The 25,193-nt window shown below is 47.0% G+C and overlaps 1 protein-coding gene across 4 annotated transcripts in view; it reads right to left on the bottom strand.

Moving 5' to 3' along the window:
- The window catches only part of LOC109896189 (serine/threonine-protein kinase TAO3-like), a 152,559-nt gene that overhangs the window by 35,857 nt on the left and 91,509 nt on the right, over nucleotides 1-25,193 (bottom strand). For 2 of the 4 annotated variants that reach the window (XM_031829673.1, XM_031829674.1), the window contains exons 9-11: nucleotides 20,088-20,179; nucleotides 13,927-14,020; nucleotides 8,379-8,460 (exon numbers count right to left, since the gene is read on the bottom strand). In XM_031829673.1, the coding sequence (XP_031685533.1) occupies nucleotides 8,379-8,460; nucleotides 13,927-14,020; nucleotides 20,088-20,179 (268 nt within the window). Of the gene's footprint in view, nucleotides 1-8,378; nucleotides 8,461-13,926; nucleotides 14,021-19,744; nucleotides 19,764-20,087; nucleotides 20,180-22,755; nucleotides 22,762-25,193 lie in introns of those variants that run through there. The other 2 variants (XM_031829675.1, XM_031829676.1) reach the window with 2 other exon arrangements.

Here is a 25,193-nt window from a genome sequence, read left to right as displayed (position 1 = left end):
ACCTCTGGGATCGTCGGAGACCAGCCACTCAGACAGTTGATGAAACAACCAAATTATTTCTGCACAAACTGTCAGAAACTCTCTCAGGGAAGCTCATCTGCATGATCGTCGCCCTCACCAGGTTCTTGACTTGACTACAGTTTGGCGTCGTAACAGACTTCAGGGGGCAAATTCTCACCTTTAATGGCCACTGGCATGCTGGAGAGGTGAACTCTTCATGGATGCATCCCGGTTTCAACTGTACCGGGCAAATGGCAGACAGCGTGTATGGCGTTTTGCGGGCGAGTGGTTTGCTAATGTAATTAGTGTCCCATGGTGGCGGTGGGGTTATGGTATGGGCAGGCATAAGCTACAGACAACGAATGCAAGACCCCATGTCGCAAGGATTTTGTACACAATTCCTGGAAGCTGAAAATGGTCCAATAGCCTGCATACTCAACAGACATGTCACCCATTGATGTTTGGGCTGGTCTGGATCGACGTGTACGACAGCGTGTTCCAGCTCCCGCCAATATCCAACAACTTCGCATAGCCATTGAAGAGGAGTGGGACAACATTCTACAGACCACAATCAACAGCCTGATAAACTCTGTGTGAAGGAGATGTGTCGCGTTGCATGAGGCAAATGGTGGTCACAAGGTATCTGTGACCGATTTCCTTACATTGAACTGTTGCATGTTGCGTTTAGATATGGGATCAGAGCAGGACAATTCTCTATTCCATACCGAGGCATGGTAGTTATCGAGGGGGAGTGTTGGAAAGATTTTTCGCATTGAGAGAATAACTGTTGTCATTCACAATGGATGTATAAAAACAGACTTGGCTGACTTTCTTTGTAATGAAAATAAAATGTGTCTCCTTGCCTATGTAACATACATATTTGGTCAACTGAATGAACTGAATGCAGCATGCAGGGGAAATACCAACACATTCTACAGATGTGTGACTGAATCAGTGGATTCAGATTATATCATTCTAATTGGACAGAGTCTTTTAAAAGCGAGCCATGCCCCCTTCCCTCGGCTGTGCATGTTTCTAATAGAAAACAGCATCAGTAAGTGTCCCACATGAGTGATGACTGCTCACCTCCAACACCTGAAAGGGCACTTTGGGACCTACTTCCTAATTCGTTTGACTGTAACCCTGGCTCAGTTGACATGCCGGTAAGTGAAACGGCTGATCGAGCCGTTATGTGACTGAATACATTCACGGGTCACTACAGAGGAGTTTTGGTTCATGACTCAAAGGGAATGAATACCCTGTCAGGTTCACCGTGCTGCGTTCAAAACAACTGGGAACTCTGAAATCTCAGAATTCCAACGTCAGTGCGTTCAAGACAACTGGGAAATCTGAATCTTGGGCCTCTTTCTAGAGCTCTGACTTTCCGACCTTAAGATCACTGACATCATGCTTCCACCTTGTATTTTTCAGAGTTCCCAGGTGTCTAATAGTACCATAAAACGCATGGTAACCTTCACCAGCTCATATCTATGTGAAGCTGGATTCAGTACTCTCGTCTGCATTAAAACTAAATATCCATCCAGGTTGGATGTGACCACAGAGTTAAGGTGCGCTCTGTCGACTGCCCAGACTTTGAGAAGCTCTGACGCGACTTGCATCAAGAACATCCATCTCATTAGTGGTAGTGAGATAGTGACTGTCATAGCCCCACATTAAAAGTATGTGATGGTGAGTTGAAAAGACAATCAGAAATACTGTTGGAATGTTTTTCAATTGACTTCCATAGCCCCAAATAAAAAAGATAACATTGGCTGTTAATTCCATAATGTTTTTCACATGGTTGGGGTCGCGAGAATTTTCAGATATCAAAATGGGGTCGTGGGCCCAAAAAACATTTGGGACCCCTGAGTTCGAGGTCAGGGTCCATGAGGACCGTTGAGATTGGTGTTTTGGGGGTACTATTTAATGAAGCTGCCAGTTGAAGACTTGTGAGGCGTCTGTCTCAAACTACAGTGGGTGCGAGACCTGGAGAGGCCTACAAGCCACAGTGCCTCGCACCCACTGTGAAATTTGGTGGAGGATCAAATCAAATCAAATTTATTTATATAGCCCTTCGTACATCAGCTGATATCTCAAAGTGCTGTACAGAAACCCAGCCTAAAACCCCAAACAGCAAGCAATGCAGGTGTAGAAGCACGGTGGCTAGGAAAAACTCCCTAGAAAGGCCAAAACCTAGGAAGAAACCTAGAGAGGAACCAGGCTATGTGGGGTGGCCAGTCCTCTTCTGGCTGTGCCGGGTGGAGATTATAACAGAACATGGCCAAGATGTTCAAATGTTCATAAATGACCAGCATGGTCGAATAATAATAAGGCAGAACAGTTGAAACTGGAGCAGCAGCACAGTCAGGTGGAAGTTGAAACTGGAGCAGCAGCATGGCCAGGTGGACCGGATCGGTGATGATCGGTTAAGTGTGCCTTGAATTTTTTTTTTAAATCACCGAATGTCACCAGCAAAGCAACCCCACACCATCACACCTCCTCCTCCATGCTTCATAGTGGGAACCACACATGCGGAGATCATCCATTTACCTACTCCAAAAATCTAAAATATGGCCCAAAAGGACAGATTTCCACCGGTCCATTGCTTGTGTTTCTTGGCCCAAGCAAGTCTCTTCTTCTTATCGGTGTCCTTTAGTTGTGGTTTCTTTGCAGCAATTCAACCATGAAGGCCTGATTCACGCAGTCTCCTCTGAACAGTTGATATTGAGATGAGTCTGTTACCTGAACTCAGTGAACCATTTATTTGGGTGCAATTTCTGAGGCTGGTAACTCTTATTAACTTATCCTCTACAGCAGAGGTAACTCTGGGTCTTCCTTTCCTATGGCAGTCCTCATGAGCCAGTTTCATCATAGCGCTTTATGGTTTTTGTGACTGCACTTGAAGAAACTCCAGTTTGACTGACCTTCATGTCTTAAAGTAATGACAGATTGTAATTTCTCTTAGCTTATTTGAGCTGTTCTTGCCATAATATGGACTTGATCTTTTACCAAATAGGGCTATCTTCTGTATACCATCCCTACCTTGTCACAACATTAAGAAGGAAATAAATTCTACAAATGAAATTTTATCAAGGCACACCTGTTAATTGAAATGCATTCCAGGTGACTACCTCATGAAGCTGGTTGAGAGAATGCCTAGAGTGTGCAAAGCTGTCATCAAGGCAAAGGGTGGCTACTTTGAAGAATCTCATATAAAAAAATATATTTTGATTTGCTTAACACTTTTTTGGTTATGATTCCATATGTGTTATTTCATAGTTTTGATGTCTTCATTATTATTAGTCCAAATAAAGAAAAACCCTGGAATGAGTAGGTGTGTCCAAACTTTTGACTGGTACTGTATATTACAATGTGATTTCTATCTGAAAGAAAAGCTCTACTGTCCTTTGGTCACTAGAGGGCGCCTGTGGGTTATTCAACCTAGATAGAGTCCCTATCTAGGTTTATAGCAGGAATACATCCTATATAGACTAAAGGACATATGGGACAGAGCGGTAGCCCGCCCCCACGCCCTCATTGATTTTGTTAGTCATTCTCACTCAGATATCATACTGATATGGCATCAGTCAATACTAAATGTGGACAATTGCAGGAAATTAGCTAAGGAATTGCAAAAATGTCTCTCCACGGGTAGAATTGCATGAAATGTGTTCTAAAATTGTAGAAAACTTGCTTTAAAACTGCACATTTTCTCTATGTCCCATGGAAAAATGATCCACCGTCAAGAGGCGGACAACTAAAATGTTTTGCCGTGAGGTAGGGGGCCCACCAACCAACTCTTGCTTTGGGCCCCCAAAAGGCTCAAGCTGACTCCCACCCACACACAACAAAATATTTGCTAAATGAAATGTGATGTATGCAATGCCTGTGTGTCTCCCTGCACACCTATCTGACAGATACTGGCTGGGTAATGTAATGTAAAGTACTCTCTCATTCAGCAGCACACTGATGACATCATACTCTGGAAATAGAGATGACACATTTTCCCGTTTTCAAACAAACGGATGGAGAGAGAGAGAGATGGAGAGAGGGACTGAGTGAGTGAGAGAATGAGAGCTCCCATGGACCAGGGGGCTTGGAGAGAGAAGGGGAAAAGGAGAGAATGAGATACATTTGCTGTTTTTTTGGGGGGTTGTGTTTCACATTATTTTGTGCCCAGTAGAAATTAATCATAAAAAATGTATTGTGCCACTTTTATAGTAAATAAGAATATAATATGTTTCTAAACACATCTATGTTAATGTGGATGCTACCACGATTACAGATAATCCTGAATGAATCGTGAATAACGATGAGTGAGAAAGTTAGACACACAAATTTCATAACCCTAAAATATGCTAACCTCTCACTGTTGCAATAATAGAGTGTCTGTAATTTTCTCACTCAGTGGAAGTGGAACCTGAAGGGAAAGCATCTGTTGACAGCACAGGGGCACAGATTAGTGACCTGACTCCTAAAGAGCTCAAAGAGGGGCGGCGGGCAATGAGCGTGTGTGTTTTAATTAGGGGCTCGAGGGGCAGTGATGTGGATACCCCCTGCCCGACTCAGATTAGGAGGAAGTTGCCTACTAGGCACTGGCCCAAGGTCAGCCTCACTAATAGTTAAGGTTATAATAATTAATTAAGGTCAGGATTTGGGGGAGGAAAAGCTGATCCTAGATCTCCACCTAAAGGTACACATACACCCAGAGCTCCAGACTAGCCCCCCACTGTCTCATCCCCTCCAGCCTACTAACCCCTACCCTCCCTGGGTAACCAGATAAAAAATGACAAGCCCCCTGGCTGGAACCCTGGAGAGTGAGAGTGACAACTAACCAAGAACGTAAAACCCTTAGCAGGCAGTTTGGATTACCTGTCGGCCAACCAAACTAAAATATCAACTCTCCATTACACAGCCAGGCACACAATGAACACAACATGCACAAATTAACACACAAAATCAAATAAAATTATTGGTCACATACACATATTTAGCAGATGTTATTGAGGGTGTAGCGAAATGCTTGTGTTCCTAGATTCAACAGTGTAGTAATATATAACAATGTATATATACATACTACCTCAACCAGCCTGACTAACCGGTGTCTGTATGTAGCCTCGCTACTGTATATAGCCTGTATTTTTAATGTTGTTTTATTTCTTTACCTACCCATTGTTCACCTAATACCTTTTGTTGCACTATTGGTTAGAGCGTGTAAGTAAGCATTTCACTGTAAGGTTGTATTCAGCGCACGTGAAAAATAAACTTTGATTTGATGGGACAAATTTCTTCAGCCGCCTGAGGTTGAAGAGATGCTGTTACGGCTTCTTCACCACACTGTCTGTGTGGGTGGACCAATTCAGATCGTCGGTGATGTGTACGCAGAGGAACTTGAAGGTTTGCACCTTCTCCACTGAAGTCCCATCGATGTGGATAGGGACATGCTCTCTCTGCTGTTTCCTGAAGTCCACGATCAGCTCCTTCATTTAGTTGACGTTGAGGTTATTTTCCTGGCACCACTCCGCCAGGGCCCTCACCTCCTCCCTGTAGGCTGTCTCCTCATTGTTGGTAATCAGGCCTACAACTGATGTGTCGTCTAAAAATGGGATAATTGAGTTTAGGCATGCATGGCCACGCAGTCATGGGTGAACAGAGAGTACAGGAGGGGGCTGAACATGCACCCTTGTGGGTGTTGAGGATCAGCGAAGTGGAGGTGTTCTTTCATACGTTCACCATCTGGAGGTGACTGAAGTCCAGGACCCAGTTGCACAGGGTGGGGTTCAGACACAGGGCCATGATCTTAATGATGAGCTTGGAGGTACTATGGTGTTGAAGGCTGTGCTGTAGTCAATAAACAGCATTCTTACATAGGTATTCCTCTTGTCCAGATGGGATAGGGAAGTGTGCAGTGCGATGGCAATTGCATCGTCTGTGGATCTATTGGGGCGGATATGCAAATTGAAGTGGCTGTAGGGTGTCAGGTAAGGTAGAGGTGATCCTTAACTAGCCTCTCAAAGCACTTCATGACAGAAGTGAGTGCTACGAGACAATAGTCATTTAGTTTAGTTACCTTTGCTTTCTTGGGTACAGGAACAATAGTGGACATCTTGAAGCAAGTGGGGACAGTAGTCTGGGATAGAGAGAGATTGAATATGTCCGTAAACATTCCAGCCAGCTGGTCTGTGCATGCTCTGAGGACGCGGCTAGAGATACAGTCTGGGCCGGCAGACTTGCGAGGGTTAACATGTTTCAATGTATTTTTCACGTCCGCCACGGAGAACGAGAAGCAACAGTCCGTGGGAGCGGGTCGCGTTGGTGGCACTGTGTTATCCTCAAAGAGGACGAAGGTGTTTAGCTTGTCCGGGAGCAAGACGTCGGTGTCCTCGACGTGGCTGGTTTTCCCTTTGTAATCCATGATTGTCTGCCGACCCTTCCTGAGCCATTGAATTGCGATTCCACTTTGTACTGACATTTTGCCTGTTTGATTGCATTATAATAACTACACTGTTTGTATTCAACCATATTCCCAGTCACCTTGCTATGGTTAAATGCGGTGGTTTGCTCTTTCAGTTTTGCGTGAATGCTCCCATCTAGCCACGGTTTCTGATTTCTAATATTCACAGTGGGCAAAACAGCTGCTATACACTTCCTGACGAACTCAGTCACCATGTCAGTGTATACATCAATGTTATTCTCAGAGGCTAGGCGGAACATATCCCAGTCTGAGTGATCAAAATAATCTTAAAATCATGGATTCCGATTGGTCAGACCAGCAATGAATAGACCTTAGCACGGGTACTTCCTGCTTGAGTTTCTGGTATATGGGAAGGGATGAGTAAAATTATGATCTGATTTGCCCAAGGGAGGGCGGGGGAGGGCCTTGTAGGCATCCCAGAAGTTGGAGTAGCAGTGCTGGAGTGTTTTAGCAGCGCAAGTACTAGAGTCAGTGTGTTGATAGAACTTCGGTAGCGTTTTCCTCAAATTTGCTTCGTTAAAATCCCCAGCTACAATTAATGCGGCCTCAGGATATGTGGTTGCACAAAGTCCAGTGTAGTTCCATGAGGGCCGTTGTGGTATCGGCTTGAGGGGGAATATACACTGCTGTGACTACAACCGAAGATAATTCTCTTGGAAGGAAATAGGGTCGGCATTTGATTGTGAGGTATTCTAGGTCGGGTGACCAAAAGGACTTGAGTTTCTGTATGTTATCTCAATCACACCATGAGTAGTTAATCATGGAACATACACCCACGCCTTTCTTCTTCCTGGAGAGTTCTTTATTCTTGTCTGCACGATGTACTGAGAACCCAGCTGGCTGTATGGACGGGCACAGTATATCCCGAGAGAGCCATGTTTCCGTGAAACAGAGTATGTTGTATGTTACAGTTCCTGATGTTTCTCTGGAAGGAGATCCTCGCCCCTGAGCTCATCTACTTTATTACCCAGAGACTGAACATTAGCAAGTAATATATTTTCGGAAGCGGTGGATGGTGTGCACGCCTCCTGAGTGGGACTAGAAGTCCACTCCAAATACCTCTTCTCAGCCGGCGGTATCTTGTAGCGGTCTCTGGGATAAGTTAAATTGCGTTGGGATGTAAGAACAAAGGATCCAATTTGGGAAAGTCGTATTCCTGGTTGTAATGCTGGTGAGTTACCGCCACTCTGATATCCAAAAGTTCTTTCAGGCTGTATGTAATAACACAAAAAAACATTCTGGGATAATAATGGAAGAAATAACACACACCAAAAAAACAAATAGTGCAAAGTTGCTTAGGAGCTAGAAGCAGAGCTGCCATGTCTGTCAGAGCCATCTTTGTCTTACACACACGCACATGCACACAATGAACACAGGTGAGCACAGTGTATTGGCAGATCAGGACGTACAAATGACAAAGACTGTGTGACTGTGCTTTTGTGCTCTAACTCATGGGGTCTATGGGGGCTGACTTCAGCTTTCATTGTGCGTCAAGGGAGCTTGGTCAGAATGTTTAGTAAGCTTACACAAGCTTACACTTGAAGCTTTATCAACATCTAACACGAGGTGTAGCACAGCAAAAAAAGTAAAATAAAGTTCAAACACATTAAACAACAAAACCCTAACCCCTGGGGAACCAGTGTGTGTGTGTATGTGTGTGGAATAACCGCTGTGGAATCTTTGATTAATATTTTCTCTAGAGCTGTGGGAGGCAGTGAGTCATCGATATGCGTCCAAAATGGCACCCTATTCCCTTCTTAGTGTACTACTACCCATAGGGCTCTGGTCAAAAGTAGTGCACTATATAGTGAATAGGATACCATTTAGGATGCACTCATCCAGATGGTCTTTGAGAGACTGACACAGGAAGTGAGGTGTCAGAAATAACAGGAAGTGCACTCACTCTCAGCAGCTCCCCAGACGAGGGTCTGTCCTGAGGAATTTTGAGGAGGCAGCAGTCAACGAAGCTCCGGAAGGGGTCCGACCTCGAAGAAGGATAGAGGGGTTGAGAGGTGGAGCGGAGGGACGGAAGAACACAGAATGCAACAATGATTAAGCCAGGCACTATAGGCAATAGTAGGCAACATCCACTTTCCCACCTTTCAAACCAGAGTCAGGGCCAAGCGGTGCTTCTATAGTTATTCACCATGTTTGTCAGTGTTATTGAAAGTCCATCATCAAACTCTTTGCATGGGTACATCATACAGTCCACATAGTTTTCTAAATGTTGTACTAGTCTTAGCTCTGGGAGAAACAAGCATAAAGACATAAAGTTGTCACTTTCAATCATCTGTCAAAGTGTCATACATTCAGTAGTATACACAGAGTCAGGGTTAAGAGAGCACCTGTATTGCTTGTCAACATGACTAATGCTGCATGGTGATGTTTCTGCTAGTTTCAGCTCTGAGAGACTATGTTAATGCCAGAGGCCTGTTTGAAACACATCCAACAACACACTGACACGGGGGCACCCACAGAAATAAATGAATAGAAAATCAAACTCTCATTTCTTGGAGAGTGAGCGCTACTTGTGAATCTGCTTGCTTAAGGTTTCACAACTGCCACATTGACTCCTACACTGGAGAACAATGAGTAGCGCTGTTCAGTACGGAACATGGAAGATGAAAAAACACTTTCACCTTCAGGAAAATCCCCTTGTAAAGAGTGACGTAGGCTGCCACTTGTTTCAGCTGTAGTATAAGGAACTGTATTTGTTGAAAGGAATGTATTCCTAGAGCCTAGAGTCCTATATCTATCTTGGGTCAAGTAGAGTACAAACTCCCACCTTTATGGTGAGATACTACTGTAAAGTGGGTGTAGTGCCATGCAATTGTAAATGTTGACATGTAGAGTAATATATTTGACTGGATCTTCCTTCTATGCCAGTCATTACACCATCAGAAAGGGGGGGGGGGGGGGGGGGGCTAGTGTGATTGCTGCCTGTCTTTCTGCATCCCTCTTCCTTCTTTCATTCCATCCTCCCGTCTCTCCCCTTGCCTCGCTCCCTCCATAACCATCCATCTGTCTGTCTCTCTCCATCATCCCTCTCTCCCTTCCTCTCTCCCTGCCTCACTCCCTCCATAACCATCCATCTGTCTGTCTGTCTCTCTCCATCATCCCTCTCCCCCTTCCTCTCTCCCTGCCTCGCTCTCTCCATAACCATCCATCTGTCTGTCTCTCTCCCCCTTCCTCTCTCCCTGCCTCGCTCCCTCCATAACCATCCATCTGTCTGTCTCTCTCCATCATCCCTCTCCCCCTTCCTCTCTCCCTGCCTCGCTCCCTCCATAACCATCCATCTGTCTGTCTCTCTCCCCCTTCCTCACTCCCTCCATAACCATCCATCTGTCTGTCTCTATCATCCCTCTCTCCCTTCCTCTCTCCCTGCCTCACTCCCTCCATAACCATCCATCTATCTGTCTCTCTCCATCATCCCTCTCTCCCCTTCCTCTCTCCCTGCCTCACTCCCTCCATAACCATCCATCTATCTGTCTCTCTCCATCATCCCTCTCTCCATCATCCCTCTCTCCCTGCCTCACTCCCTCCATAACCATCCATCTATCTGTCTCTCTCCATCATCCCTCTCTCCCCTCCTCTCTTCCTGCCTCGCTCCCTCCACAACCATCCATCTGTCTGTCTCTCTCCATCATCCCTCTCCCCCTTCCTCTCTCCCTCCATAACCATCCATCTGTCTGTCTCTCTCCATCATCCCTCTCCCCCTTCCTCTCTCCCTCCATAACCATCCATCTGTCTGTCTCTCTCCATCATCCCTCTCCCCCTTCCTCTCTCCCTGCCTCGCTCCCTCCATAACCATCCATCTGTCTGTCTCTCTCCATCATCCCTCTCCCCCTTCCTCTCTCCCTGCCTCACTCCCTCCATAACCATCCATCTATCTGTCTCTCTCCATCATCCCTCTCTCCCCTCCTCTCTTCCTGCCTCGCTCCCTCCACAACCATCCATCTGTCTGTCTCTCTCCATCATCCCTCTCTCCCCTCCTCTCTTCCTGCCTCGCTCCCTCCATAACCATCCATCTATCTGTCTCTCTCCATCATCCCTCTCTCCCCTCCTCTCTTCCTGCCTCGCTCCCTCCACAACCATCCACCTGTCTGTCTCTCTCCATCATCCCTCTCTCCCCTCCTCTCTTCCTGCCTCGCTCCCTCCATAACCATCCATCTATCTGTCTCTCTCCATCATCCCTCTCTCCCCTCCTCTCTTCCTGCCTCGCTCCCTCCACAACCATCCATCTGTCTGTCTCTCTCCATCATCCCTCTCCCCCTTCCTCTCTCCCTGCCTCGCTCCCTCCATAACCATCCATCTGTCTGTCTCTCTCCATCATCCCTCTCCCCCTTCCTCTCTTCCTGCCTCGCTCCCTCCATACCCATTTGTCTGTTTGTCTCCCTCCATTCCTCTCTCTCCCTGCCTCGTTCCCTGTCTATCTCTCTCCATCCCCCTCTCCCCCTTCCTCTCTCCCTGCCTCGTTCCCTGTCTGTCTCCCTCCATTCCTCTCTCTCCCTGCCTCGTTCCCTGTCTATCTCTCTCCATCCCCCTCTCCCCCTTCCTCTCTCCCTGCCTCGTTCCCTGTCTGTCTGTCTCCCTCCATTCCTCTCTCTCCCTGCCTCGTTCCCTGTCTGTCTCTCTCCATTCTGTCTCTCTCCATCATCCCTCTCCCCCTTCCTCTCTCCCCTTGCCTCGCTCCCTCCATAACCATCCATCTATCTGTCTCTCTCCATCATCCCTCTCTCCCCTCCTCTCTTCCTGCCTCGCTCCCTCCACAACCATCCATCTGTCTGTCTCTCTCCATCATCCCTCTCCCCCTTCCTCTCTCCCTGCCTCGCTCCCTCCATAACCATCCATCTGTCTGTCTCTCTCCATCATCCCTCTCCCCCTTCCTCTCTCCCTGCCTCGCTCCCTCCATAACCATCCATCTGTCTGTCTCTCTCCATCATCCCTCTCCCCCTTCCTCTCTCCCTGCCTCACTCCCTCCATAACCATCCATCTATCTGTCTCTCTCCATCATCCCTCTCCCCCTTCCTCTCTCCCTGCCTCGCTCCTTCCATAACCATCCATCTGTCTGTCTCTCTCCATCATCCCTCTCCCCCTTCCTCTCTCCCTGCCTCGCTCCCTCCATAACCATCCATCTGTCTGTCTCTCTCCATCATCCCTCTCCCCCTTCCTCTCTCCCTGCCTGCCTCGCTCCCTCCATAACCATCCATCTGTCTGTCTCTCTCCATCATCCCTCTCCCCCTTCCTCTCTCCCCTTGCCTCGCTCCCTCCATAACCATCCATCTGTCTGTCTCTCTCCATCATCCCTCTCCCCCTTCCTCTCTCCCTGCCTCGCTCCCTCCATAACCATCCATCTGTCTGTCTCTCTCCATCATCCCTCTCCCCCTTCCTCTCTCCCTGCCTCACTCCCTCCATAACCATCCATCTATCTGTCTCTCTCCATCATCCCTCTCCCCCTTCCTCTCTCCCTGCCTCGCTCCCTCCATAACCATCCATCTGTCTGTCTCTCTCCATCATCCCTCTCCCCCTTCCTCTCTCCCCTTGCCTCGCTCCCTCCATAACCATCCATCTGTCTGTCTCTCTCCATCATCCCTCTCCCCCTTCCTCTCTCCCTGCCTCGCTCCCTCCATAACCATCCATCTATCTGTCTCTCTCCATCATCCCTCTCCCCCTTCCTCTCTTCCTGCCTCGCTCCCTCCATACCCATTTGTCTGTTTGTCTCCCTCCATTCCTCTCTCTCCCTGCCTCGTTCCCTGTCTATCTCTCTCCATCCCCCTCTCCCCCTTCCTCTCTCCCTGCCTCGTTCCCTGTCTGTCTCCCTCCATTCCTCTCTCTCCCTGCCTCGTTCCCTGTCTATCTCTCTCCATCCCCCTCTCCCCCTTCCTCTCTCCCTGCCTCGTTCCCTGTCTGTCTGTCTCCCTCCATTCCTCTCTCTCCCTGCCTCGTTCCCTGTCTGTCTCTCTCCATTCCTCTCTCTCCCTGCCTCGTTCCCTGTCTATCTCTCTCCATCCACCTCTCCGTCCTACGGAGTGTGGTTTGGTGAATGGTAGATTACAGTAGAAGCCTGTGTACTTGAGCCTGATTCTTTAAATAGGCCTCAGCTAGGCCCCTCAGGTAATTACATAACATACACTATATATACAAAAGTATGTGTACACCCCTTCAAATTAGTGGATTTGGTTATTTCATCCACACCCGTTGTATAAAATAAATCACACAGCCATGCAATCTCCATAAACAAACATTGGCAGTAGAATGGCCTTACTGAAGATCTCAGTGACTTTCAACTTGGCACTGTCATAGGATGCCACCTTTCCAACAAGTCAGTTTGTCAAATTTCTGCCCTACAAGAGCTGCTCGGGTCAACTGTAATTGCTGCTATTGTGAAGTGGAAACATCTAGGAGCAACAATGACTCAGACGCGAAGTGGTAGGCCACACAAGCTCACAGAACGGGACCACATAGTGCTGAAGCGCCTAGGGCATAAAATAATGTCTGTCCTTGGTTGAAACACTCACTACCAAGTCCAAAACTGTCTCTGGAAGCAACGTCAGCACAATAACTGCTCGTTAGGAGATTCATGAAATGGGTTTCCATGGCCGAGCAGCCACACACAAGCCTAAGAACACCATGCACAATGCCAAGTGTTGGTTGGATTGGTGTAAAGCTCGCCACCATTGGATTATGGAGCAGTGGAAATGCGTTTTCTGGAGTTATAAATCACACTTCACTATTTGGCAGTCCGACGGATGAATCTGGGTTTGGCGGACACCAGGAGAATGCTACCTGCCCGAATGCATAATGCCAACTGTAAAGTTTGGTGGAGGAGGAATAATGGTCTGGGGCTGTTTTTCATGGTGTAGGGGGCTAAGCCCCTTAATTCCAGTGAATGGAAATCTAAATGCTACAGCATACAATGACATTCTAGATGATTCTGTGCTTCCAACTTTGGGGCAACAGTTTGGGGAAGGCCCTTTCCTGTTTCAGCATGATAATGCCCCCGTTCACAAAGCGAGATCCATACAGAGGTTTCTTGAGATCGGTGTGGAAGAACTTGACAGGCCAGCACAGAGCCCTGACCTCAATCCCATCGAACACCTTTGGGATGAATTGGAATGCCGACTGCGAACCAGGCCTAATCACCCAACATCAGTGCCCAACCTCACTAATGCTCTTGTGGCTGAATGGAAGCAAGTCCCAGCAGCAACATTCCAACATCTAGTGGAAAGCCTTCCCAGAAGAGTGAAGGCTGTTATAGCAGCAAAAGGGGGACCAACTCCACATTAATGCCCATGATTTTGGAATGAGATGTTTGACGAGCAGGTGTCCACATACTTTTGGTCATGTAGTGTACTTTGACTGGGAATTCCAGGGCTGCGAAAGGTTGTGTGTGTGTGTGTGTGTGTGTGTGTGTGGTCACACAGCTCAGTGGAGGGATGGTGATGACTTACCACTCGTTAGACTGCAGCGTGGGAGAGTCGTTCTGGGCAATGTGATATAAGGCACTCATAGCATTCATGTTGAACAGCGGAGGTTTCCGTTCCGCTATGGAGGGGGGAGAGAGAGTTAGGAGGGTGTTCATATCTGGTTGATTCCCATTATCTGTCTGTTTGTATATAAGTGTCAGTGAGTGAGTGCAATTTCACATGCAGTGTCTGAAATAGATAAAGGGCCACACTAAATCACATGAAAAACAGGACTGAGCAACAATGTGAAGGAGTGTCATTCCTCTCGCCAGATGGTGTAGCTACAGTTGAAGTCGGAAGTTTACATACACTTAGGTTGGAGTCATTAAAACTCGTTTTTCAACCACTCCACAAATGTCTTGTTAACAAGCAATAGTTTTGTCAAGTCAGTTAGGACATCTACTTTGTGCATGACACAAGTAATTTAATTTTTGTTGTTGTTTACAGACAGATTATTTCACTTCACTAATTCACTGTATCACAATTCCAGTGGGTCAGAAGTTTACATAAACTAAGTTGACTGTGCCTTTTAAACAGACATCATTTGAGTCAATTGGAGGTGTACCTGTGGATGTATTTCAAGGCCTACCTTCAAACTCAGTGCCTCTTTGATTGACATCATGGGAAAATCAAAAGAAATCAGCCAAGACCTCAGAAAGATAAATTGTAGTCTGGTTCATCCTTGGGAGCAATTTCAAAAAACTTGAAGGTACCACATTCATCTGTACTAACAATAGTACGCAAGTAAATACCATGGGACCACGCAGCCGTCATACCGCTCAGGAGGAGACGCGTTCTGTCTCCTAGAGATGAACGTACTTTGGTGCAAAAGTGCAAATCAATCCCAGAACAACAGCAAAGGACCATGTGAAGATGCTGGAGGAAACACGTACAAAAGTATCTATATCCACAGTAAAACGAGTCCTAAATCGACATAACCTGAAAGGCCGCTCAGCAAGGAAGAAGCCACTGCTCCAAAACCTCTATAACAAATCCAGACTATGGTTTGCAGTTGCACATGAGGACAAAGATCGTACTTTTTGGAGAAATGTCCTCTGGTCTGATGAAACAAAAATAGAACTGTTTGGCCATAATGACCATGGATATGTTTGGAGGAAAAAGGGTGATGCTTGCAAGCTGAAGAACACCATCCCAACAGTGAAGCACGTGGGTGGCAGCATCATGTTGTGGGGGTGCTTTTAAAAAAATAAAATATTTTACCTTTATTTAACCAGGTAGGCAAGTTGAGAACAAGTTCTCATTTACAATTGCGACCTGGCCAAGATAAAGCAAAGCAGTTCGACAGATAAAACGACACAGAGTTACACATGGAGTAAAAACAAACATACAGTCAATAATGCAGTATAAACAAGTCTATATACAATGTGAGCAAATGAGGTGAGAAGGGAGGTAAAGGCAAAAAAGGCCATGATGGCAAAGTAAATACAATATAGCAAGTAAAATACTGGAATGGTAGTTTTGCAATGGAAGAATGTGCAAAGTAGAAATAAAAAAATAATGGGGTGCAAAGGAGCAAAATAAATAAATAAATACAAATTAAATACAGTTGGGAAAGAGGTAGTTGTTTGGGCTAAATTATAGGTGGGCTATGTACAGGTGCAGTAATCTGTGAGCTGCTCTGACAGTTGGTGCTTAAAGCTAGTGAGGGAGATCAGTGTTTCCAGTTTCAGAGATTTTTGTAGTTCGTTCCAGTCATTGGCAGCAGAGAACTGGAAGGAGAGGCGGCCAAAGAAAGAATTGGTTTTGGGGGTGACTAGAGAGATATACCTGCTGGAGCGTGTGCTACAGGTGGGAGATGCTATGGTGACCAGCGAGCTGAGATAAGGGGGGACTTTACCTAGCAGGGTCTTGTAGATGACATGGAGCCAGTGGGTTTGGCGACGAGTATGAAGCGAGGGCCAGCCAACGAGAGCGTACAGGTCGCAATGGTGGGTAGTATATGGGGCTTTGGTGATAAAACGGATTGCACTGTGATAGACTGCATCCAATTTGTTGAGTAGGGTATTGGAGGCTATTTTGTAAATGACATTGCCAAAGTCGAGGATTGGTAGGATGGTCAGTTTTACAAGGGTATGTTTGGCAGCATGAGTGAAGGATGCTTTGTTGCGAAATAGGAAGCCAATTCTAGATTTAACTTTGGATTGGAGATGTTTGATATGGGTCTGGAAGGAGAGTTTACAGTCTAACCAGACACCTAAGTATTTGTAGTTGTCCACGTATTCTAAGTCAGAGCCGTCCAGAGTAGTGATAAGGGGGTAGGTGCAGGTAGCGATCGGTTGAAGAGCATGCATTTAGTTTTACTTGTATTTAAGAGCAATTGGAGGCCACGGAAGGAGAGTTGTATGGCATTGAAGCTTGCCTGGAGGGTTGTTAACACAGTGTCCAAAGAAGGGCCGGAAGTATACAGAATGGTGTCGTCTGCGTAGAGGTGGATCAGGGACTCACCAGCAGCAAGAGCGACCTCATTGATGTATACAGAGAAGAGAGTCGGTCCAAGAATTGAACCCTGTGGCACCCCCATAGAGACTGCCAGAGGTCCGGACAGCAGAACCTCCGATTTGACACACTGAACTCTATCAGAGAAGTAGTTGGTGAACCAGGCGAGGCAATCATTTGAGAAACCAAGGCTGTCGAGTCTGCCGATGAGGATATGGTGATTGACAGAGTCGAAAGCCTTGGCCAGATCAATGAATACGGCTGCACAGTAATGTTTCTTATCGATGGCGGTTAAGATATCGTTTAGGACCTTGAGCGTGGCTGAGGTGCACCCATGACCAGCTCTGAAACCGGATTGCATAGCAGAGAAGGTATGGTGAGATTCGAAATGGTCGGTAATCTGTTTGTTGACTTGGCTTTCGAAGACCTTAGAAAGGCACGGTAGGATAGATATAGGTCTGTAGCAGTTTGGGTCAAGAGTGTCCCCCCCTTTGAAGAGGGGGATGACCGCAGCTGCTTTCCAATCTTTGGGAATCTCAGACGACACGAAAGAGAGGTTGAACAGGCTAGTAATAGGGGTGGCAACAATTTCGGCAGATCATTTTAGAAAGAAAGGGTCCAGATTGTCTAGCCCGGCTGATTTGTAGGGGTCCAGATTTTGCAGCTCTTTCAGAACATCAGCTGAATGGATTTGGGAGAAGGAGAAATGGGGAATGCTTGGGCGAGTTGCTGTTGGGGGTGCAGTGCTGTTGTCCGGGGTAGGAGTAGCCAGGTGGAAAGCATGGCCAGCCGTAGAAAAATGCTTATTGAAATTCTCAATTATGGTGGATTTATCAGTGGTGACAGTGTTTCCTATCTTCAGTGCAGTGGGCAGCTGGGAGGAGGTGTTCTTATTCTCCATGGACTTTACAGTGTCCCAGAACTTTTTTGAGTTAGTGTTGCAGGAAGCAAATTTCTGCTTGAAAAAGCTAGCCTTGGCTTTTCTAACTGCCTGTGTATAATGATTTCTAGCTTCCCTGAACAGCTGCATATCACGGGGGCTGTTCGATGCTAATGCAGAACGCCATAGGATGTTTTTGTGTTGGTTAAGGGCAGTCAGGTCTGGGGAGAACCAAGGGCTATATCTGTTCCTGGTTCTAAATTTCTTAAATGGGGCATGTTTATTTAAGATGGTTAGGAAGGCATTTAAAAAAAATATCCAGGCATCCTCTACTGACGGGATGAGATCAATATCCTTCCAGGATACCCCGGCCAGGTCGATTAGAAAGGCCTGCTCGCAGAAGTGTTTCAGGGAGCGTTTTACAGTGATGAGTGGAGGTCGTTTGACCGCTGACCCATTACAGATGCAGGCAATGAGGCAGTGATCGCTGAGATCTTGGTTGAAGACAGCAGAGGTGTATTTAGAGGGGAAGTTGGTTAGGATGATATCTATGAGGGTGCCCGTGTTTAAGGTTTTGGGGAGGTACCTGGTAGGTTCATTGATTATTTGTGTGAGATTGAGGGCATCAAGTTTAGATTGTAGGATGGCTGGGGTGTTAAGCATGTTCCAGTTTAGGTCGCCTAGCAGCACGAACTCTGAAGATAGATGGGGGGCAATCAGTTCACATATGGTGTCCAGAGCACAGCTGGGGGCAGAGGGTGGTCTATAGCAGGCGGCAACGGTGAGAGACTTGTTTTTAGAGAGGTGGATTTTTAAAAGTAGAAGTTCAAATTGTTTGGGTACAGACCTGGATAGTAGGACAGAACTCTGCAGGCTATCTTTGCAGTAGATTGCAACACCGCCCCCTTTGGCAGTTCTATCTTGTCTGAAAATGTTGTAGTTTGGAATTAAAATGTCTGAGTTTTTGGTGGTCTTCCTAAGCCAGGATTCAGACACAGCTAGAACATCCGGGTTGGCAGAGTGTGCTAAAGCGGTGAATAGAACAAACTTAGGGAGGAGGCTTCTAATGTTAACATGCATGAAACCAAGGCTATTACGGTTACAGAAGTCGTCAAAAGAGAGCGCCTGGGAAATAGGAGTGGAGCTAGGCACTGCAGGGCCTGGATTCACCTCTACATCGCCAGAGGAACATAGGAGGAGTAGAATAAGGGTACGGCTAAAAGCTATGAGAATTGGTCGTCTAGAACGTCTGGAACATAGAGTAAAAGGAAGTTTCTGGGGGCGATAAAATAGCATCAAGGTATAATGTACAGACAAATGTATGGTAGGATGTGAATACAGTGGAGGTAAACCTAGGTATTGAGTGATGAAGAGAGAGATATTGTCTCTAGAAACATCGTTGAAACCAGGAGATGTCATTGCATGTGTGGGTGGTGGAACTAATAGGTTGGATAAGGTATAGTGAGCAGGACTAGAGGCTCTACAGTGAAATAAGACAATAAACACTAACCAGAACAGAAATGGACAAGACATATTTGCTTTGCTGCAGGAGGGACACTTCACAAAATAGATGGCATCATGAAGGAGGAAAATTATGCGGATATATTGAAGCAACATCTCATGACATCGGTCAGGAAGTTAAAGCTTGGTCGCAAATGGGTCTTCCAAATGGACATTGACCCCAAGCATACTTCCAAAGTTGTGGCAAAAGTGGCTTAAGGACAACAAAGTCAAGGTGTTGGAGTGGACATCACAAAGCCCTGACCTCAACCCTATCGAACATTTATGGGCAAAACTGAAAAAGCGTGTGCGAGCAAGGAGGTCTACAAACCTGACTCAGTTACACCAGCTCTGTCAGGAGGAATGGGCCAAAATTCACCCAACTTATTGTGGGAAGCTTGTGGAATGCTACCCAAAATGTTTGACCCAAGTTAAACAATTTAAAGGCAATGCTACCAAATACTAATTGAGTGTATGTAAACTTATGACCTACTAAAAATGTGACTAAATAAATAACTTCTGAAAAAAATCACTCTCTCTACTATTATTCTGACATTTAACATTCTTAAAATAAAGTGGTGATCCTAACTGACCTAAAACAGGGAATTTTTTACTAGGATTAAATGTCAGGAACTGTGAAAAACGGAGTTTAAATGCATTTTGCAAAGGTGTACATAAACTTCTAACTTCAACTGTATGTCTATTTGTTTGACATTCTGAAGCCAAAACAGTAGGTTATCCTAACAAGTAATGATGCCTCCTGATATGTCCAAAATCATTTCTACACTGGAAGCTGAGAGGGTTAGTTGCAGGTTTTCTGCTCTACAGGGAGTCAAAGAGGAGAAACCTCCTACCAATGCTCTGACTAAGAGCGTCTGCTTAACGCCTAAAATATAAATGTAATTAATAAAGTAATGCAGTCCTATGCAGGTGATTCCCAGTAAAACAGGAGTACGGCTAACTCACCCAGTTCTATGCAGGTGATTCCCAGTAAAACAGGAGTACGCTAACTCACCCAGTTCTATGCAGGTGATTCCCAGTAAAACAGAAGTATGCTAACTGACCCAGTTCTACGCAGGTGATTCCCAGTAAAACCGAAGTACGCTAACTCACCCAGTTCTACGCAGGTGATTCCCAGTAAAACAGGAGTACGCTAACTCACCCAGTTCTACGCAGGTGATTCCCAGTAAAACAGGAGTACGCTAACTCACCCAGTTCTACGCAGATGATTCCCAGTAAAACAGGAGTACGCTAACTCACCCAGTTCTACGCAGGTGATTCCCAGTAAAACAGAAGTACGCTAACTCACCCAGTTCTATGCAGGTGATTCCCAGGGACCAGATGTCTATCTTCCCTTCGTACTGACCCTCATCCATGGCTAGGATCACTTCTGGGGCCATCCTGGAACACACAGACAGACGTGCACAGGTGTTAGCGGTGGTGGCACTGACCAGTCAGGTGTTAGTGGTGGTGGTGGTACTGACCAGTCAGGTGTTAGTGGTGGTGGTGGTACTGATCTGACCAGTCAGGTGTTAGTGGTGGCGGTGGTACTGACCAGTCATGTGTTAGCAGTGGTGGTGGTACTGACCAGTCAGGTGTTAGTGGTGGTGGTGGTGGTACTGACCAGTCAGGTGTTAGTGGTGGTGGTACTGACCAGTCAGGTGTTAGTGGTGGTGGTGGTACTGATCTGACCAGTCAGGTGTTAGTGGTGGTGGTGGTACTGACCAGACCAGTCAGGTGTTAGTGGTGGTGTTAGTGGTGGTGGTGGTGGTACTGACCAGTCAGGTGTTAGTGGTGGTGGTGGTGGTACTGACCAGTCAGGTGTTAGTGGTGGTGGTGGTACTGATCTGACCAGTCAGGTGTTAGTGGTGGTGGTGGTACTGACCAGACCAGTCAGGTGTTAGTAGTGGTACTGACCAGTCAGGTGTTAGTGGTGGTGGTACTGACCAGTCAGGTGTTGGTGGTGGTGGTACTGACCAGTCAGGTGTTGGTGGTGGTGGTACTGACCAGTCAGGTGTTAGTGGTGGTGGTACTGACCAATCAGGTGTTAGTGGTGGTACTGATCTGACCAGTCAGGTGTTAGTGGTGGTGGTGGTGGTACTGATCTGACCAGTCAGGTGTTAGTGGTGGTGGTGGTACTGACCAGACCAGTCAGGTGTTAGTGGTGGTACTGACCAGACCAGTCAGGTGTTAGTGGTGGTACTGACCAGTCAGGTGTTAGTGGTGGTGGTACTGACCAGTCAGGTGTTGGTTGTGGTGGTACTGACCAGTCAGGTGTTGGTGGTGGTGGTACTGACCAGTCAGGTGTTAGTGGTGGTGGTGGTACTGATCTGACCAGTCAGGTGTTAGTGGTGGTGGTGGTACTGATCTGACCAGTCAGGTGTTAGTGTTGTGTTAGGTACTGACCAGTAAGGTGTTAGTGTTGTGGTGGTGGTACTGACCAGTAAGGTGTTAGTGTTGTGTTAGGTACTGACCAGTAAGGTGTTAGTGTTGTGGTGGTGGTACTGACCAGCAAGGTGTTAGTGTTGTGTTAGGTACTGACCAGTCAGGTGTTAGTGTTGTAGTGGTGGTGGTGGTACTGACCAGTAAGGTGTTAGTGTTGTGGTGGTGGTACTGACCAGTAAGGTGTTAGTGTTGTGTTAGGTACTGACCAGTCAGGTGGTGGTGGTGGTGGTACTGACCAATCAGGTGTTAGTGTTGTGTTAGGTACTGACCAGTAAGGTGTTAGTGTTGTGGTGGTGGTACTGACCAGTAAGGTGTTAGTGTTGTGGTGCTGGTACTGACCAGTAAGGTGTTCGTGTTGTGTTAGGTACTGACCAGTAAGGTGTTAGTGTTGTGTTAGGTACTGACCAGTAAGGTGTTAGTGTTGTGTTAGGTACTGACCAGTCAGGTGTTAGTGTTGTGTTAGGTACTGACCAGTCAGGTGTTAGTGTTGTGGTGGTGGTACTGACCAGTCAGGTGTTAGTGGTGGTGGTACTGACCAGTCAGGTGTTAGTGGTGGTGGTGGTACTGATCTGACCAGTCGGGTGTTAGTGGTGGTGGTGGTACTGACCAGACCAGTCAGGTGTTAGTGGTGGTGTTAGTGGTGGTGGTGGTGGTACTGACCAGTCAGGTGTTAGTGGTGGTGGTGGTGGTACTGACCAGTCAGGTGTTAGTGGTGGTGGTGGTACTGATCTGACCAGTCAGGTGTTAGTGGTGGTGGTGGTACTGACCAGACCAGTCAGGTGTTAGTGGTGGTACTGACCAGACCAGTCAGGTGTTAGTGGTGGTACTGACCAGTCAGGTGTTAGTGGTGGTGGTACTGACCAGTCAGGTGTTGGTGGTGGTGGTACTGACCAGTCAGGTGTTGGTGGTGGTGGTACTGACCAGTCAGGTGTTAGTGGTGGTGGTACTGACCAATCAGGTGTTAGTGGTGGTACTGATCTGACCAGTCAGGTGTTAGTGGTGGTGGTGGTGGTACTGATCTGACCAGTCAGGTGTTAGTGGTGGTGGTGGTACTGACCAGACCAGTCAGGTGTTAGTGGTGGTACTGACCAGACCAGTCAGGTGTTAGTGGTGGTACTGACCAGTCAGGTGTTAGTGGTGGTGGTACTGACCAGTCAGGTGTTGGTTGTGGTGGTACTGACCAGTCAGGTGTTGGTGGTGGTGGTACTGACCAGTCAGGTGTTAGTGGTGGTGGTGGTACTGATCTGACCAGTCAGGTGTTAGTGGTGGTGGTGGTACTGATCTGACCAGTCAGGTGTTAGTGTTGTGTTAGGTACTGACCAGTAAGGTGTTAGTGTTGTGGTGGTGGTACTGACCAGTAAGGTGTTAGTGTTGTGTTAGGTACTGACCAGTAAGGTGTTAGTGTTGTGGTGGTGGTACTGACCAGCAAGGTGTTAGTGTTGTGTTAGGTACTGACCAGTCAGGTGTTAGTGTTGTGGTGGTGGTGGTGGTACTGACCAGTAAGGTGTTAGTGTTGTGGTGGTGGTACTGACCAGTAAGGTGTTAGTGTTGTGTTAGGTACTGACCAGTCAGGTGTTGGTGGTGGTGGTACTGACCAATCAGGTGTTAGTGTTGTGTTAGGTACTGACCAGTAAGGTGTTAGTGTTGTGGTGGTGGTACTGACCAGTAAGGTGTTAGTGTTGTGGTGCTGGTACTGACCAGTAAGGTGTTAGTGTTGTGTTAGGTACTGACCAGTAAGGTGTTAGTGTTGTGTTAGGTACTGACCAGTCAGGTGTTAGTGTTGTGTTAGGTACTGACCAGTCAGGTGTTAGTGTTGTGGTGGTGGTACTGACCAGTAAGGTGTTCGTGTTGTGTTAGGTACTGACCAGTAAGGTGTTAGTGTTGTGTTAGGTACTGACCAGTAAGGTGTTAGTGTTGTGTTAGGAACTGACCAGTAAGGTGTTAGTGTTGTGGTGGTGGTACTGACCAGTAAGGTGTTAGTGTTGTGTTAGGTACTGACCAGTAAGGTGTTAGTGTTGTGTTAGGTACTGACCAGTAAGGTGTTAGTGTTGTGGTGGTGGTACTGACCAGTAAGGTGTTAGTGTTGTGGTGGTGGTACTGACCAATCAGGTGTTAGTGTTGTGTTAGGTACTGACCAGTAAGGTGTTAGTGTTGTGGTGGTGGTACTGACCAGTAAGGTGTTAGTGTTGTGGTGGTGGTACTGACCAATCAGGTGTTAGTGTTGTGTTAGGTACTGACCAGTAAGGTGTTAGTGTTGTGGTGGTGGTACTGACCAGTAAGGTGTTAGTGTTGTGGTGGTGGTACTGACCAGTAAGGTGTTAGTGTTGTGGTGGTACTGACCAGTAAGGTGTTAGTGTTGTGTTAGGTACTAACCAGTAAGGTGTTAGTGTTGTGGTGGTGGTACTGACCAGTCAGGTGTTAGTGTTGTGGTGGTGGTACTGACCAGTAAGGTGTTAGTGTTGTGTTAGGTACTAACCAGTAAGGTGTTAGTGTTGTGGTGGTGGTACTGACCAGTAAGGTGTTAGTGTTGTGGTGGTGGTACTGACCAGTCAGGTGTTAGTGTTGTGGTGGTGGTACTGACCAGTAAGGTGTTAGTGTTGTGTTAGGTACTGACCAGTAAGGTGTTAGTGTTGTGGTGGTGGTACTGACCAGTCAGGTGTTAGTGTTGTGGTGGTGGTACTGACCAGTAAGGTGTTAGTGTTGTGGTGGTGGTACTGACCAGTAAGGTGTTAGTGTTGTGTTAGGTACTGACCAGTAAGGTGTTAGTGTTGTGTTAGGTACTGACCAGTAAGGTGTTAGTGTTGTGGTGGTGGTACTGACCAGTAAGGTGTTAGTGTTGTGGTGGTGGTACTGACCAGTCAGGTGTTAGTGTTGTGGTGGTGGTACTGACCAGTAAGGTGTTAGTGTTGTGTTAGGTACTGACCAGTAAGGTGTTAGTGTTGTGGTGGTGGTACTGACCAGCAAGGTGTTAGTGTTGTGTTAGGTACTGACCAGTCAGGTGTTAGTGTTGTAGTGGTGGTGGTGGTACTGACCAGTAAGGTGTTAGTGTTGTGGTGGTGGTACTGACCAGTAAGGTGTTAGTGTTGTGTTAGGTACTGACCAGTCAGGTGGTGGTGGTGGTGGTGGTGGTACTGACCAATCAGGTGTTAGTGTTGTGTTAGGTACTGACCAGTAAGGTGTTAGTGTTGTGGTGGTGGTACTGACCAGTAAGGTGTTAGTGTTGTGGTGCTGGTACTGACCAGTAAGGTGTTCGTGTTGTGTTAGGTACTGACCAGTAAGGTGTTAGTGTTGTGTTAGGTACTGACCAGTAAGGTGTTAGTGTTGTGTTAGGTACTGACCAGTCAGGTGTTAGTGTTGTGTTAGGTACTGACCAGTCAGGTGTTAGTGTTGTGGTGGTGGTACTGACCAGTCAGGTGTTAGTGGTGGTGGTACTGACCAGTCAGGTGTTAGTGGTGGTGGTGGTACTGATCTGACCAGTCAGGTGTTAGTGGTGGTGGTGGTACTGACCAGACCAGTCAGGTGTTAGTGGTGGTGTTAGTGGTGGTGGTGGTGGTACTGACCAGTCAGGTGTTAGTGGTGGTGGTGGTGGTGGTACTGACCAGTCAGGTGTTAGTGGTGGTGGTGGTACTGATCTGACCAGTCAGGTGTTAGTGGTGGTGGTGGTACTGACCAGACCAGTCAGGTGTTAGTGGTGGTACTGACCAGACCAGTCAGGTGTTAGTGGTGGTACTGACCAGTCAGGTGTTAGTGGTGGTGGTACTGACCAGTCAGGTGTTGGTGGTGGTGGTACTGACCAGTCAGGTGTTGGTGGTGGTGGTACTGACCAGTCAGGTGTTAGTGGTGGTGGTACTGACCAATCAGGTGTTAGTGGTGGTACTGATCTGACCAGTCAGGTGTTAGTGGTGGTGGTGGTACTGATCTGACCAGTCAGGTGTTAGTGTTGTGTTAGGTACTGACCAGTAAGGTGTTA

The sequence above is a fragment of the Oncorhynchus kisutch genome, linkage group LG8 (genome assembly GCF_002021735.2).
Source record: "Oncorhynchus kisutch isolate 150728-3 linkage group LG8, Okis_V2, whole genome shotgun sequence".
Taxonomy (NCBI): domain Eukaryota; kingdom Metazoa; phylum Chordata; class Actinopteri; order Salmoniformes; family Salmonidae; genus Oncorhynchus; species Oncorhynchus kisutch.
The sequence above is the reverse complement of the archived record's forward strand: the minus strand, read 5'-3'. Positions and strand labels throughout refer to the sequence as shown.